The 17,576-nt window shown below is 43.5% G+C and overlaps 1 protein-coding gene across 4 annotated transcripts in view; it reads left to right on the top strand.

The window, feature by feature from the left end:
- DAAM1 (dishevelled associated activator of morphogenesis 1) overlaps positions 1-17,576 on the top strand; it is a 176,150-nt gene that overhangs the window by 141,279 nt on the left and 17,295 nt on the right. For 3 of the 4 annotated variants that reach the window (XR_005790927.1, XM_040477281.1, XM_040477282.1), the window contains 5 exons: positions 850-879; positions 2,002-2,108; positions 9,642-9,726; positions 14,780-14,886; positions 16,650-16,738. Coding sequence is in view for 3 of the 4 variants with exons in the window: in XM_040477281.1 (XP_040333215.1) it covers positions 850-879; positions 2,002-2,108; positions 9,642-9,726; positions 14,780-14,886; positions 16,650-16,738 (418 nt within the window). In the remaining variant the exon portion in view is untranslated. The remainder of the gene's footprint in view (positions 1-849; positions 880-2,001; positions 2,109-9,641; positions 9,727-14,779; positions 14,887-16,649; positions 16,739-17,576) is intronic. The other variant, XM_040477283.1, reaches the window with a different exon arrangement.

A 17,576-nucleotide genomic window follows, 5' to 3' on the forward strand; every position in this document is an offset into this window, starting at 1 on the left:
CCTGAAGCTTTCTTCATTCCAGCATGGCAAAACCATGTAAAGAAGGCTGTAACTTTCTCTTAACATGTCAGTTACTTCTTCCTCTTTCTCTTCTTCACTCCAGATCTTGTCTGGAGTATTTCAGGAGGAGGCCGCAGGCCTTGTATCCTTGAACTTCCCTGAGGCAGTTGGGACAGGGCCACCAATGGCGGCACACAAACATGAATCACTTATTGTCTCTTAATTGCATGTTCGGTCTTTTTTCTCATACCTATCCATAGCACTGCCAGGCATTGTTTGGACTCTTGAGGGATACTGAGGGTTAATATTACTGACCTATGTTGCTGAACTTGTCTTTTGTCTTTTCTTAATCCTTCCTTGTGACATAAGAAGACAGATTATTCCTGCCCCCATCCCCCCAAAAAAGCATATTTTGCTGGTAGGACAGGACCATAGGAGTAGTTTCCTCAATTTGATGGAATTAATGGATATTTTTCTGCTTCAAGTGAAAATCGTCATGTTGAACAAATGGAGCCCATTCCTCTTTCAAAGAGAGTGTGTTCCTTTCCCAACTTGGGTCTTTCTGGGGTATTCTCAGCCCTTTCTTCTCCAAGTTTGATTTGCCGCCATTGGAAATGGCGCACAACACGTGTCCCCTACCCAGAATGCTTCGTACCGTGCCCTCATTTGTATCTTCAGCCAGGCTCTCCCGTCTTCATCAACTCTCATTGCTCACCCTTGGGGCATAAATCCTCTCTTACCCTGTGTCACTGAGTTCCTTGACTGCTTTGACTTTCTCCCGTTTGTTGCTGTGATTTCTGAACTGCATGTATCTGATTTGCCTTTTCCATGCCTCTGCCATGGCTGTAGGATTTCTTTGTGAACAGTAACTCCAAGCAGGTAAGTGAGCAACTACCCAAACCTTGCTTAGTATAACTTCTTGGCTCACTGTAAGCTCAGAATGTCTTGGCCATCCTTTTTTTTTTTTTTTTTTTTTTTCCCTCCAGATAGTGTAATGCAATGCTTAGGTAATTCCACACTGGGTTTCAACTCTTAACTGATAATTAGCGGTGTGCTTGAAATCTCAGTATGACAGGAGACCGTTGAAGTTTGATCACCCAGTGCCTCTTACTATAAGCTCCATATTGTCTTTGTTTTTTCCCAAACTGTTAGTTCCAGAACTCTTTGCTTTCCTTACATATTTAAAATGCCATGATCCATGTTTAAAATTGATCCTGACCTCTGATAAAATCAAACTTGCTATTTATGAAGTTAGTCTGTATTTTCACCTTGATGCCCAGTTTACTCAAACAGTATTTTATATAGAATATTTTTGTGCCTCTTCCACCATAAATTATGACTGGCCATCATTGCTTCCAGCTTTTTGTACAGCGGCAGAGTATGGAAGTAGTGTTTTGTTGTTAATTCAAGTAATTGAACTAATGCCTTGAATTGCCCCCTCTCTGTTATCCATCAGGCTCCAGGGTAATGAAAGGTACCATCTGGGCTTGGGACCTTTCTGTTGCACATGAGGATGTTTGGGAGGATTTATTGTTTGGCTTTTTGAGTGCTCACGATGCAAATGGCTCCGGAGTGAATGGGCCCTGCAAATGGCCAGACTAGCAATGGCAAGCCTCAGCCGAGCTTGATTCATAGTGACAGTTCTTCTGTCTGCTATCCATAGGGATTTGGGGGACAAAAGGAGGGCACCACTCACTGATAATTTATGCACGCTTAGCATCTTCAACTTAGATGCACTTTGTTCTTCCAAAAATGCTTTTTCAAATGTGGGTGGTCAGCGTTTCTTATTATTTCCCTTTGTCAACTAGATTTTAGCCCTTCGTTTCAATTCTGCCACCTCCTTACACTCCCTCCCTCACCATCTCAGCTTTGCCTGTGTGTGTGTGTGTGTGTGTGTGTGTGTGTGTGTGTGTGTAAACAGAAAATATAAAGGAAAAGTGTGTGTCTGAAGTCAGAATGTCCCTGTTTGACTTTGATGGATTTCTTTCATGCTCTTTATAGAAAGAAGCAGATGCCATTGATGACACTCTGAGTTCCAAACTTAAAGTCAAAGAACTTTCGGTGATTGATGGTCGGAGAGCTCAGAATTGCAACATCCTTCTATCGAGGTATTGTTGAAGTTGAATAAACATTTTTGGTAGGACCAACTTTTCTCTCTGGTGGCTCCAAACCATGTTTTTGTGCTTGTTCTTATAATCGGACTCTGCCGAGATTCAGTTCTTTGGATTCTCTTCCGTCTGAGGTGAGGAGAATTCGTGGTGCTTACTTTCCCTGAGCAGAATGTATCAGAGCTGGTTGCCTACTTTCTTAGTTTAATTTCCACAGACTTCTAAAGTTAAAGAGTGGAACGTTGCAAATCAATGTTTTCTTTTGTTTTGTTTTCCCAGAGAGCCTGTAAAATGGATTTTATTTTTATGTATATTTCCTGGCTTTAGAGGTATTTTGTGGGGGTTTTTTTGTTGTTGTTATTTATTATTATTTTTTTATTATATGAAATTTATTGTCAAATTAGTTTCCATACAACACCCAGTGCTCACCCCAAAAGATGCCCTCTTCAATGCCCATCACCTCCCCTCCCCTCCCTCCCACCCCCCATCAACCCTCAGTTTGTTTTCAGTTTTTAAGAGGTATTTTGATTAAGTAACATTGCCACAGAATCAGCAGCAACCATGGAAGCTCTTTGTTTTATTTTGCTTTTCGAAGTCACCTTTTTATACTTAGAGTTTATGTGATTTCATGCTCTTTTTGAGACATTTTTATGACTAAACAGATATGTAAATCTCAAGCCCCAGTGAAATGCTAATTTACCCATTTCAGCCCTGTTCAGAAATCTTTCTCATAATTAGTGAACCATCAAGGCCTTGGAACTTGAAAAGAAGAAAGGAAATTTGGGAGGCTGAAATCTGCTTATAGCTTCAGGCACTGTGTCTGTCATCCCGGGCATTTCAAGTAGCTTTTCTGTATCTAATTTCTTCTTTTCTCTAAAAGGAACTTTTATGTCACGCAAAGATACCTAATGCTTTTGAGGTGAACGAAGATCTAAAGAATCCTGGGTTGGGGGGCATTAAGTATAAGTCCCATTGGTCACGTTCTGGAAAGAATGTCGTGTATGTGTTAAAGCTGGCGTGAGGTGGCTGCTCTTTCAGGGAGCGCAGGGAGGGAGAGTAGCAGTCTTTATTTTTCAGATGATCTTACAGTGAGTTTCTTTTAACACAAAGTGCTGCTGCTTGGTTTACAGCACGGAGCTTGATTATTAGCCAGATATATATTACTTTAGGGAGCAAATGTTTCTTTTGGTAAAAGAGAAACTGAAGCTTAGTGAGATCCCTGAATTTTAATACAACTAGGAAGGTGTAACATGAACCCTCCTGTTAGCATTTCATTTCTGCCTCTGGCTGGAAGCTATGTAAATGTCCAGGCCCTGTACTTAGCCCCCCTTTTTCTCCCTGAACACATGCTGATGAAGATACCAACGAAATAATCTGAAGGTCTACTTATTTCTCTTCTACAGTATCTATAATCTGTTTTGTTACAACTTCTTTTTATAAATAACATTCTTAATAGTGAAGTTAAATGAAAATTTGGGGAAAGGTTTTTTTTGTTTGTTTTTTTCCTAAAGCCTGGAATTTCTGCCTATATCTTGTGCTTTTGCAGTCTGGAGGAACACTTTTTAAACAACTTGACAAAGGGAGCTATCACTGAATTCCTATAGTATTTGAGTGCTCGTAGGAGCAAAATCTGTGACCTAGTTCTTCATAGACAGATTATTCTCAGTACGAGATGTCAACGAGGGTCATAACACTAACACTAGCTATAGATAAGGTTCCAGTTCTTTCTGGCAAACTTCCCATCCCATTATTGAAGGAATTATTTCGTATTTGTGGTATATAATTCCCTTGTTACCTTAAAAGTGTCAGAGCCTAAGGTGACTTAGAACTTGAGCGTATCTAAAACTCTCTCTGGAAGATAATTTTAAGAAATTGCCTTGTATCTGTTAAATTATCTATTAAAATCCAATTTAATGAATAAGTGTCATTATAACGAACGTAATTAAAAAGGATATTATACGTAACAAGGTAATTTTGAGTCCCAGTTGACCTTATGGTAATTAGACGTTATGGATCAGGTTCTAAAATGTTCTTTCCCACAGAGGATTCAGCCCCACATGCTTTTCTTTTCCGTGATCAATAGTTTTACTCTTGCCAGGAAAGCAGAGGACCGACCTGTAATGTGCTGTGTGGCAAAGGTAACAGAAATAAAGCAGATTGAGTTCTAATTTGGGTTGTATCTAGCTGTTTAACCAGTCAGTAGTTCACCTTGTTTTCATTCTTCCGTTTTCGCTGGCAACGCCTTACCACACGTGAAAGGAGCTAGGGGCGGAAAGGAAGGAAGAGATCTTAGAGTTACCACTTTGGAGCACTGACTTGCTTGGCACTACGTGGGGTGCCATAGAATGCACCACGACTTTAGGTAGCACTGCTGCCTTTGAAAGCTCGTGGCTATTTGGAGAAGAAAAACAACACCAGCAAGATGACTTGTGAACAGCTCAGGCCCGGACTGATCCAACCGGAAGGAGCCAGGAGCTGAGCCGAGTGAGGACACCGACGGGGCTCAGAAGAGAAAGTGGGTCTCAAAGGGTGATAGCAATTACATGGCATGGGGTCGAGAGGCAGTTCCAAGGAGGCGCACAGCAGAAGCCAAGGCACTGGGGGTGGAGGGGTGGGGGAGGTGCAGGGGGTCGATGCACAACTAATACAGAGAGCCCTGCAATTGTAGCAGTCATCAGTCATAACAAATGGGACTGGTCAAGAGAGCCTGTGATCCATGCCGCGTGCCTTCGTTAAGGGTACCAGTCAGCCCAAGCTCCAGCCGCACCCTCCTCGTCTATAAAATGGAGATCGTGAAAGCAGTGGCCTTGCAGTAGGCCCTCTCGATGTGAGAGAGCTAGACCCAGCGCATGTGCAGTAGCAGCAGAGAACCTGCATGGAGTAGTTGCTCGTTTAGTGGCCTGTTAACGTGCCTGCGGGATCGGGAATTGGTGCAAATTGTTCAGGACGACACTTTGTTTTAAGAAGGTTTGAAGTTTGCCCTCTGCGGTTTGCAGGACAGGTTGGAAAGGGTGGCGACCTGGAGGCCACAGCGGCCGGCCACTAGATGGATTCTCCCTTATGGCCAGGTGCGACCCCGCGAGAGAATTGAGAGACCGCCCTCAGCAGTACTTGGAGACGGTTTTGTGCACGTGGACGATGAACAGGAATGTTTCCAAGTTGATGTCAAGATTTCCTGCCTTTCCACACTTACTTTCTCCTTTTCTGCTGATTTCGTTCCCCAAGACTGGTGACCCTCTCCATTTCTTACCTTGCTGACAAGAAGTTTAATCCCCAGCAACACAGTCATCACACCAGATTCCACCTTGAGATAAGCCTGTGACGGATTCCGTGGGGGATGTTTCATAAGCACATATGTCCGCAGCGCTTGGTTATCCTTAAACGCTCTTCCTTACTCCCACACCGCAGAAGTTAGCGGACTCTTTGGTCAGGCACCTGCCACAGCCCTGCCTGGAGTGAAGTCAGTCGGGAGGAAGGCCCTCCCTGCCCCACAGGCTGAACAGGGAAGGGAAGTGAGGGCCCTTCACACCGGGCTTGCAGCCTCAGTGGCCAGGGTCACTTGCAGCTCCTGGAGGGGAGGCTGCCTGGAAAGTGTGAGTTTGAAGCAGAAGCTCCAGGCCACGAGGGACCCCGCTTTCCCAGACTGGAGAAGAGAGTGTCGGAATGGACAGGACATTCCTTAAACTAAGAACACTCACTTCAGGCCGGGGCAGGGTGAGCAACAACCTACTGGGTATCTATAGGTGACATGTGGCAATTTAAAATTCGCCCTGCTTTATTCCCTGAAACAGACTTCTCCCTTCCGAAATAAAGAAAGAAACTTGGAAGCTGGTTTATGTTGCCAAATGAACCCACCTAAAATACACTTTTATGAAGTGTTCTGCCGTTCTTTTTTTTTCCAGATGCTCGCTTAGCATGGCAGCCCGGGGTGCAGTAAAGCACAAAAAGCTACTTTAAAGTAGGGGGATTTGGCTTAAATCCACTGAAGCAGAGCTAAGGCTGATCTCGCCACCCATCCCTAACTTATTTTAATTACGCCTGGATGTTCCAATTCTCTTGGCAAATTTTTGAAATACTTGAGTGCAGCAAGGTAGACTTATATACTGTTTTAAAATGGCCGATTTGTTTCCTGCCTTGTAAAGAAAGTTGAAGTGGATGTCTCAAACGTTGCCACCCTCCAGCACACCAGAACACTGCCAAGCTTTAAAAGCAATTAAAACGTTAGGATCGGTAGGGTCCTTAAATTACAGAGATTAGCGACTCATTCTGTGGATGACAGATGATACTAAGAACTCGGGCAACCTACAGAACCATCCCAGAGGGCGGAGTACCCTTCTCCCCTTTCCCCAAGGGTAGTTTCTTTGTCTGCTCCAACAGGCCACGTGCAAGGCAGTATGTTGACAGGTAGATTTTCTTAAGCACTATCCATTAAAGTCTCAAGTCTCTTTGTGGGACACATAAAGAGAAACCAAAATTGTTATGAATTAGAGCTAGTGTTTAGTCCAGACAGCCTCTGGGGGTTGAGAAGCATAAATATATACAATTTCAAAAGCAAGGAGTTCTGCACTCCATATGGGGAGCTAATGAAATGCAAATCTGATACTTCAAGTATTGTTCTCACTCTGATTTTCAACTCCTTTTCTTTTAAATGTAAAACAGAAGGACTCAGCAGAACCACACCATAAAGTAGTTTCTTCAGCTCAGTGTGAAAAGGACACAGAACTAATTTATTTTTTTCTTATAAGTGGAGCTTTTCTCATGATGCCTATAGATGTTTCCACGGCCGGTTGGTTTTCATTAGTGGCAGTTTCAACCTTCCTTAGCATTCCTCTTCCTTGGCCTTGCGTGGCTGGACTGTGGTGTTCGCTCTTAACCGACTCATGAGCCTTTAGTGTTCTGGAACTGAGGGCTACCCAGAGCCTGTACGGTGATGCCAGCATTATGGTTTTTACCCTATCATGTGTTTTACCCATACCAACTTAGCTAGATTGTTCCAGTTAAAGTTTGAGGGTTTTCCATCACGATGTCCTGGTGAAAATGTTTGTGGGGCAATGATTGTCCCAAGAATGACTAAAACAATCTAAAGAAGTCTGCCCAGGTCTAGGGAATTATGATGGCACCCTACCTCAGACTAGGCGATAGAGTGGATCTCATTTTAGAACATGGGCAATTTTCTCCCGTTGCCTACATGCTATATTTGGATTTGAAAGCATGAGATGAAAGAGAATGGTACTACTGGGGCACCTGAGTGGCTCAGTCGTTTAAGCTTCTGACTTCAGCTCAGGTCATTATCTCATAGTTTGTGAGTGTGAGCCCCACATTGGGTGCTACCAGCAGAGAGCCTTCTTCGATCCTCTATCCCTCTTTCTCTGCCCTCCCCCCCTCAAAACAAACAAACAAACAAAACACAGTACTAGTACAATAGGATTGACAAATTTGTTCCTTCCCTTTCCTACTTATCGGCAGATGAAACAATATTCAGCATAAAGAGCAGGATAGATGGTTTTAATGAGATCATGTCAAAATCTAGAGAAAAGGACAAGCCGAGTTGTCCAAAGTGGGGTGTGTGTTGTCCAGCTCTACCCCCAGGGTTCTTTCCTCCTTCTGTGGCCTTTGTGTCCCGCCCCCTTCCCCACACGCATGCTGCCCCCTCGTTTATCTGTGAGAGCGGTAGTAGCCATGTGTGCTTTCATACCCATGTGTCTTGAGTGTTTCACTTACCATTTGATTCTCCCAAATGTTACAGCCACCTTTAAAATAAGAACCCTATCTTCTAATTCTTGTTTAACATTTCCGGGCCTAATGGATGTTGTGTACAGAGAGGAAACTCTCTGTGAAATAATGGCTGTGGGAGTGCTTGGGGAAGTGTTCGTAATAGCCCTGCTAAGCGCTGTGTGAGAATGTATAGGTTACAGAAGTACTGCTGCTTTTTTGTCCCCAGTGTAGAAAAGTCTGTTGGAAAGTGAGACACCTAGTTTATGAGCTTTATCTATGGACAGGCAGTGCATAGTGCTTTACATGCATTATTTCACTCCATAGATGAGAAAACTTAAGACTTTTTTTTTTTTCTGAGTTATTTAATTATTTATTTATTTTGAGAGAGAGAGAGAGAGAGAGAGAGAAAGGGCATGAGTAGTGGAGGGGCAAAGAGAGAGAATCCCAAGCAGGCTCTGCACTGTCAGTGCAGAGCCCGATGCAGGGCTCGAACCCACGAACCGTGAGATCATGACCTGAGCCAAAACCAAGAGTAGGACACTTAACCAACTGAGCCACCCAGGCACCCTGAGAAAACTAAGGCTTAAGGAGAATTTGACCCAAGGTCACACTGGCCAGGAAGCGTCACACGGGACTGAGGCCCAGTCTGATGCCAAAGCTCCCACCTTCAAATATTCCGTGTGAAGGCTTTATGTCTTGCTCTGTATTTGTGTGTTTATGTCTTCATCTCCAGGCCAAAATGTGATTTTTCTTGAAGATCATAGACTAGAGGAACAGACAAATAACGTTAATATGCCACTTTAATAGTAGCTTAATAAAGAAGTAAGATATTTTTAAGTAAGTCTGGATCTAATGCTTACAAATAGAACAAAAGAATGACTCTATTTTTCTAGCTAATAATCTGGTTAAGATTCCCCCCCCCCCCGGTTTGGACTATTGATTGTGTCTAATAAAAACACATTTTTACAAGTACATTTTAACTTCATGACTTTCTTCGTAGTCAACACTTGTTGTCCTGACATAATCAAGCCATAAGTCCTTAAATTAGTTAATCATATAAATTTATGGTAAACAGAAAACATATTTGTGGTTTTGCTTAAACTCTTCCCTATTAAATATTAACTAGATAAACAGATTTGTAAAAGGAATTTGGGATTGGGAATCAGGAGTTTCAAGTTTGTGTTAGGTACTGCCACTTTCCATATGTTTGACCTTGGGCAAATCAGCCATTCCGAGCCTCAGTTTGTCCCTCCGTTAAAAAAAAAAAAAAAAATCATAGTTATTTTAAACCTCCAATGAAATATTATATGTGAAAACTCCTCAACCATGAAGTGCCTTACACATTCTATTCCATGTATTAACTATTCAACTTTTTGACAGTAACAGATTCCAACCTTTTTTAAATCCATTTTTAATCTGAAAGCAGACTTTGAACATTCCTGATGAATAGTCAAGAATTCAGTTTTCCTCTTCTGTCTAGAATTCATGGATGCTGTATATTAAAGAGATAAGTTGGATCTAGGTGTTTTCCCTATTTCTCATCCTCCGATCCCTTACATAAGGAAACTAAACAATAGAACATAACAGCTCTGTTCTCTTTGTCAGCAGAGCATTACAAAGTCCTGAAAGAATGTTAAAGCAGTTTCAAAATACTATTTTTAGGTGCAATATTGTCAGGAAATAAGCTTTCACTAAGAGATTTTGAGAAGAACGGTTCTTGCAAGTCAGCAGCTGGAGTAGCAAAATGAATGATCTTGCATTAAATTTTAATACCCGTGCCAATATTGTTAACAACAAAATAAAATACTCTTTCTCCAGGTTGAAATTGTCCAATGATGAAATCAAACGGGCAATTCTAACAATGGACGAGCAGGAAGATCTGCCCAAGGACATGTTGGAACAGGTGAGCTGCCAGACATATTTCAGAGCATAAGCGACGACTGGCTTTCAGCAGGGAGTGGGATACTGAGAAAATCTGGTTGCCGCTGGTGGACAGTTTCCTCATCTCTGAACCAATGTTGAATGTGGCTCTCGTAGGAGATTTTATTCTCCCATTGCCCCTCAAAATGATGGGTGAGAAGGAAGGTCACGAGTTTGTCAAATGCCTGAGACCCACAATGCCAGATTCTGTCCTTCATGCTACAAGTAAGGTATTATGCCTTCAGAGGTCATGCAAATCTACTAGCTTTTGGGAAGTGTTTGACAGGAGTATGGAGAATCTCACTCGCATTATGAGGTCACAGACTGCTACGTAAACTGATTCATTATGGAATCCTTAATACAGTTTGTGTCTTGGCCTTGACTCGCCATTCCTACACCACAGGAGCTACCGTTACACCCCCAGCTCTGTCACCTGCATCGAAATCAGTAGTGTTAGCCGCGGCCGGGCAAGCTGAATGTGGTGACTTCATGCTTTCCGTGCAGCCTTTCTATAACATGCTCTGCAGCCATTCCAACTCGGTTACGTGTTTCTCTGCAGCTTTCTTCAGTTGTTACCCAAATGACATTGTTGTGGAACTAGCACATGCTTCCGGGGTTATTACCTGCTTCTTGGTCTGGACCTGAATTTTTCTGTGCTTTGTAGAGATAGCCTCCATGCTCTGAGAATGTTCTGTCTGCTTGTCTCATTGTCCGTAGGACATAATCCTATTTTGAGTGATTTCGCTCAAGAGGTCCACGTCCCTTAGTGCCAGGTCCTCCAAAAGTTAACTGTGGATGCCGGTGATGGTGATGCCAGGCTGGACTGGGTATCTCATCCGTAGGCAGACTTGGCTCCCAGAAGCAGAGGAAAAGTCTGTTTGGCGTTACTAACAGTGATCCTGGGTGGCATGGCCGCTCCGGGTGGAGTGCCTGTCTACTCGTGCATTTTCTGTCGTGTTCTCACTGGTGTCCTAAAAGGCCTCAGACGCAGAGCAGGGAGTGATGGCTGAAGGGTCGCCACACCTCCGTGCACCAGCCCCACCTGAAACCTGCAACTGGAATTGTCCTGGGGAAGGCCTCACACTTGGCAGTGGAATAACTTTTCGTGCTGTCCTTTGTAATTTTGTTTTTTTTACATTTATTTCTTTTTGAGAGACAGAGCGTGAGCGGGGGAGGGGCAGAGAGAGAGGGAGACACAGAATCCGAAGCAGGCTCTAGGCTGTCAGCACAGAGCTTGATGCGGAGCTTGAACCCACGGACCATGAGATCATGACCTGAGCTAAAGTCGGACGCTTAACTGACTGAGCCACCCAGGTGCCCCCATGCTGTCCTTTTTGAGGTTTGACTTAGTTATCAATACTTAATAACTATATACCGAGCCTATTGGGATACTTTGTGTACAAATAGTTTAAAGGTGATTCCTAAACCAAAAATTAATTCTTAGAGCATTTAACAGCTTCTCTGCACATACTTTCTCTTCTTCTCTTTCTCCACCTAGCAAGAGTCTCCACCCAGAGGTGCAGCCCAGCTCCCCTCTGCCCCTCTCTGGCCCCCAGGTGACCCTGCATGCTAGTTGCCTGCATCAGAAGCTGCTCACACAGAGGGAAGAACTGTGCAGAAAACTGCTTTGGTCCTTAGGCCTTTAGCCCCTATTGACAAGGTCGTATGTTTAAAATTCCACAAGATCTGTTTACTGTGAAATTGCATCCAGCGAAATTCCTCCTTGAGGGAAGGGATTTCAAAATCTTGCCAAAAGGGCTTGCAGTGCAAATAGAATGTACTTCAAATAAATACAAGTAAGAAAATCAACGTACTGATGCAGAATCTGGCCAAGTGGGATACTTTTGACCTGGTCTCCCCCGATAATTCTGTGTGTGTCTTACTCTCTGGTCTTCTATCACACTCTTTCTTCTCCTTCTCATTCTACTGTTTTTCCTCTGCTTCCTCGTCCTTCACACAGCACTTCTCCCAGACAAGCTCTGAAGCTAACATCGCTTTACTCTTAATTATGACTCGCATTTGAACCACATTCCTCCCTTCCTTTCCTTTTTTAGCTGCTGAGCTCAGAACTCAGACGAGATTAATACAGCCTTTCTTGGAATACGTACCTTTCTCCTTATTCCCGGGTGTTCGTCTAACTCTTCATTCCTCTCTTAAAACTATCCACACACAGTCTGTCACTCGACTCTTCTTTGGGAAGGACTGAACCTTTAGCAGGTGCCTCTTAACAGTGTTCTGTACAAAAGAGAGCTAGTGGTTGTGTTATCGTGAACAGGGCTGTGGACTTTGCACAACCAGTGCGTGTGTCACGGGGGGAGGGGGAATCCCTGACACTAGACCTGAGCTTCCTTGCCCAGTAGATAAAAATCCAAACTGAAGGGAAAAAAACAAGTCTTTGTCTCTCTCTTCCTTCTCCCTTCTCCTTGTCTTACTACCTTCCTTCTGCACTGAGGAAAAGCTAGAAGATACTTGTCCTGTCCACTGGCACCATTTGAACACAGGAACACAAATGCCTAGAAGCTATCAGGCCACCAGACCCATGAACGCACTGGCATCTGCATCCACTACATCCCACTAGGAAAGAGGGGGTGTCCCTGGGCTCTGCTCTGGCCCAGCCCTTTCTTCTGCTCAGGGACCCAGCCAGATCAGAGGACTGCCCTTCTCCTAGATCGTACGCCTTTCCCTCTTGACTCTTAACTTGTTCGTGTCTCAGCCTTCCACAAAACAGCTTTTAATACCACATTCCACGTAGCCACCATCCTCTCTCTTTCTCAATATAAGCAAAGTTCTTGAAAGCTTGTCCACACTCGCCTCCTGTTCACTCTTCCTCACCTCCCTAAAGCTGTTTTCACTAAGGACTCACCACCTCCTTATTGCCAAAGCCAGGAGGCACTTTGCAGTCCTTATCTTCCTTGATTTGTTGGTGGTATGCAACACCAATGGCCACTTGCTCCATGATGAAATGCTTTTCTTTGGCATTTCATTGTCTCCTCTGAAGGTTCCTCCTCTTGTCCTCATTCCTCAAAAGCTGGCTTCTCTCCAGCCCTGCTTTGTTTCTCTTGGTGGTTCCCCTGGTTACCTCACTCCCATCCATGCGTGTTACAACCAATATCAATGCTTTGTCTTTCAAATAGATCTCTTTAGGATGTCACACCCATTTGTCCACCTGCCTAGGAATCACTCTTGGTTCTCTTGCCAGTATTGCAAGCACTAAACTCACTTTCTCAAAACCCACCCTCTCTCCTCCAGCCATCTCTTCCTCGGTTTCCTGTTACACTCCGTGTACTTTGTTGCCTAAGCCAAAAGTCTGGACCTCATCCTTTTGACCCTCTACCATAAACCATCCATCAGCAAGTCAGGCCAGTTGTATGCTATACACATATACCTGTATGCTATACAGGCCAGTCCACCCCCACCTAAATAGCTCTAGAATCTACTCACTATCCAATCCAGGCCTCTGCCCTCTCTCACCTGGACTACTACGGCAACAGTCTAATGCCAACCCCCTAATACTTTTGATCCTTTCTAGTTCTTTCTCCATTCTATGAGCATGGTGGTCTTTTTACAATGCAAATTCACTCTCCTACCTAAGATTTTAAGCTACACCCCAGTGCCCACATAAAGACTGAACTTCTTACAAGGTCCTTGCTGCTACCTGGCCTTGACCCCTGCTGCCATTGCAGCTGTCCTTCTACTTGCATAAATGCTGTGCCACCCATTCCAGACCCTGCCACTTGATATGCACTCTGCCTGGAATATATTTACAACCGCATACCATTCACCTGGAGTTCTAGTTCTTTCTCTGCTGGTGGCATCCAGACTGACTGCCTTTTCTGAGGTCCCTTATTTAAATCCAACAAACTTTGGAAACCTACTCAATGAACCATCCAAATGCCAGCTTTAAGTTATGGGGAGGATCTTGGGGTTCAGAGGGTCAATGTCATTAAAAAAATGTATATATCCAAGGGCATTTGATCCAGAAAATAGCACACATGGTCAGGCTGTGTTACAAATACATCTATTTGTAACTTTAAAGGAAATCAGACACAGAGTACTTTTTCAACTTTAAATATTATTGTTATTTCTTCCACATTCCATGCTCATTTATTCCTCCAAAATAAAATGATGGAACCAACAACTTCAAATCCTGATGTTTTTCTCATCCATCTTTTTTACATGGAACAAAAAATGAGATGGAATTAGATAAGCCAGAGAAATAAACAAAATTGAATGGAAAATACACATAGAATTACTCATTCTAGCATGATGTAATAGAAAAAAGCATTGAGCTGGCAGTCAAGAGACCTAAGTTCTATTTCTGATGAATACATGAATTTTCTTTGTAATCCTGGGTAAGTGGTTTAATCTCTCTGGACCTCAGTTTTATCATCTACTTGATGAGAGCATTGAATCTCCGAAGTCCCTCTAATGGTCTATGCGAAGCAGATACTGCTACAGGGCTTACACGGTCTGATTTGAGAGACAGTATAGAACAGAAAGGTGCCATAAATGAGTCTTACACCAATAAGTAAAAAAAGGAAAGTGTTTTGAATATTTGAATAATATTTCATTGAAATGTTATTGACATACATCACTGTATAAATTTAAAGTGTGTAGCATAATAGTTTGACACTTACAAATGTGAAATGATTATCATAATACGTTTAGCATCTGTCATGTCCTATAGATACAATAAAAAAAGGAAAAGAAAAACATTTCTTCCTTGTAATGAGAATGCTTAGAATTGACCTTCCTAACAACTTCTCTGTATGTTATACAGCAGCGTTAGCTATCATCATGCTGTACATTCTATCCCTAGAACTTAATGTATCTGGTAACTGGAAGTTGGTACCTTTGGACCACCTAACTGGAAAGATTTAATCACGTAGCATATCTTAACAATGCCCCGGAAGTAGCACTTCTAAATGAAACCAAAGTTACAGTCTTGTCTTAGGGCAAATTAACAGAAAGAGTGAAAAATTACTGCAGTAATTCCGTTATAAACTTCAGTTCTAATACCTGTGTGTACTTTTTAGCTCTTGAAATTTGTTCCCGAAAAAAGTGACATTGACCTGTTGGAGGAACATAAACATGAACTGGATCGCATGGCCAAGGCTGACAGGTTCCTTTTTGAGATGAGCCGGTGAGTCTGGAAATGCATAAAATGTGAACATGGCCTCTACCTTTCTAAGGAAGTTAAACTTTCAATCCTGGTTGAATTATTTGGGCCAATAACCTGGCTTAACTTGAAGCCTTTTTAAATTGCAAAATCTTCTGAAGCCTGAGTTGTGTGGAATTTGTTTTGTTCATGTGAGTTCTTGCCCATGGGCGAACCAGGGTTAGGGCTTCTTCACAATTACCTCTATTTCTGGACCTAAACAGGTCATAACTTTTCCTGGTTCCTGTCGGGGTCATTCTCCTTACCACTTTGACTTCTTGGAATCGTATCTCACTCCTCTCTGTACCTCAGCATCTCAAAAAATAGACTCAGCAATGTCGACCTAGAGCCCACATTACTGAACTGCTAGGGTCTGCATGTCAAATCCTGACCCATGCAGACATCTCTAATCAATCATGGCATACTTCCCGTGAAGCCTTGGCAAGCATTTTCAACCCCTCTCCAGAAAGCCCAGAGGCAGCCACTGCTTCATAATTTTGTTTGGCATGTGAGCTGAGTCTCTTTGCCATCCCCGGCCTGGAAATTTGATTCTGCATTAGACAAGGACCAGTGACTCTCAGTCACCCCCAGGGCAGCACTCTTCCCCTTGTAGCTCAGGTGAACGTATCTCTCGCTGTACGTTTCTACCATATCCAGAATTATTTTGTTGTTTGTCCATCCCAACTTGTCATTTTGTATATATACTACTGTAGGACAAAGGATGGTTTTGGAATTTTGACAAGTGGGCCTAGCAACCCTGTGTATCAATAAGTAGATGGTCACTTGCGTAGCTGCCGTTTTGTCATTGTCTAGCTCTGTGCATGCATCGTCCCACTTGATCCTCTCATCTGCCCTGCCAAGAGGGCTGGTAAGTAGGGAGGTATTCTCTTCCATGTAATGGAGGAGTTAAGTTACCTGCCAAAGGTCACCTAATAAGAGGAGAACCTGGACTGCAAACCCAGGTCTGCCTGATTCTATGGTATCATTTTGGAGGAGGGGCTACTGAACTGAAGTTTCCACTAGAGAGCAGGTAAGGCAGTGGTTTGGTTTCAGAAGACGTGGGCAAGAATGCTCTGCCCTCGCCCCTCAGCAGCAGCAACCTATCTTACTGATGACCAGGCCCCTTTGCACCCTCTTATCTTTGGTCACCAGTTGCCATCTTGAAGGCACAGCCTACCAGCCCTGAGGGGAGCAGATAGGGAGCTAACTGTAAAGAAGGAGGAAGGTTTGGGGACATGAGTGGGGAGAAGATGAAGAGAGAATGCCGGAGACAAGTTGTACTCCACAGCTTTGCCAAAGGCAAACTTTGTGGAAAGTTAAGTATAGGAGAGACATAGGAAACAGCCCCTTACGTGCAGCAGAATGGGGAGGTTTTGCATTCTCATTCCTTTTTATCTCTTCTGTCTTCACAAGAGCTGCTGCGACTCTGAGGAAAGGGAGGTGGCAACTCTCCTTTTCTTTTAGCAGTTGCCTGACCTGGTTAGAGCTAAGGACCCTGCTGCCATTGCCCAAATACCTCCTGTTGGTCAGAGGGAAATGGGCTCTCCAGGCGAAGTGACCTCATTTCCTGTCCAGCAGGGGAATTGTGCAGGCTTGTGTGTGTGTGTGTGTGTGTGTGAGAGAGAGAGAGAGAGAGAGTGTGAGTGTTGGGGGGGTGGTGCTCTAAGGCACCTCCACCTCCGTATCCATTAAGTGAACATAGATAATATATTAAGTAGATGTTCATTAGTCCATGCTTGCTCTTACAGCATCAATCATTACCAGCAAAGACTGCAATCGCTGTACTTCAAAAAGAAGTTTGCAGAGCGTGTGGCAGAAGTGAAACCTAAAGTAGAAGGTAAAGTCAGGCCTCCAGATTGAAAGTGATGTTCATCTTAAGTGCCCATTTGCAACTGCAACCCAAGTGCAGGTAGTAAACAGCATCCCTTGGGTGATTTTTTTTTTTTTTTTTTTTTTTTTTTGCTTAAAATCTTTTGAAATCGTGATAAGTAATTACTTAATGTCTGCCCTTGGCCCTGTGGCCCAGCCTGGGTTCTGGAGCCCACAGCACATCTCCTGAGTTCCTCTGTAGAATCAGGCTTTTAACATCCTGGATGTTGGTGAGAACGTATCTGACCGCTACTAGCATTAAACCTGTAGCCAGCTTTATTGCAATGGTGCCTTACTAGATATTTCTAAGGGAAGATTTGAGGCTATTAAATTTTTAAGTGTTTGAAAAAAGGGGCATCTGAAGAACACAGCCACAGAATGCAGGCTGGACTCAGGACCCTGCTCAAGCCCCAGTCCCTGAGGACACCTGCAAGCTATAACATGAAACACATTTGGCCAGTTTTTCAGTCAATAGAATTGATCAGTTATCCTCTCAGTCTTACTCATACCAGGCAAGAAAGTGTTTGCAGAGGAATGTGGGAAATGCAATCACTGTCTCATATATCCCTGCTTACAGTTGATGAGCCAGTCAAGAAAAGGACTAAGAAAGGATAGGCTTGTGCGGCTGTGGGTCTCTTGAGCAACGTGAGCTGGCTCTCCCTGTCCCCTTGCTCTTTGCTTCTAGGTTAGGTGTTTTGTAAGTGCTCCCTGGTAGTCTAGTGACCCAGGCTTACATCGTCCGTGTCTGCTCCCAGGTGTGTGGATTTAGGCTGGGTGTCCCTGGAAAGTCCTGGTGGTAGTAGTTG

The sequence above is a fragment of the Herpailurus yagouaroundi genome, unplaced genomic scaffold (assembly GCF_014898765.1).
Source record: "Herpailurus yagouaroundi ecotype Mexico unplaced genomic scaffold, PumYag 141, whole genome shotgun sequence".
NCBI lineage: Eukaryota > Metazoa > Chordata > Mammalia > Carnivora > Felidae > Herpailurus > Herpailurus yagouaroundi.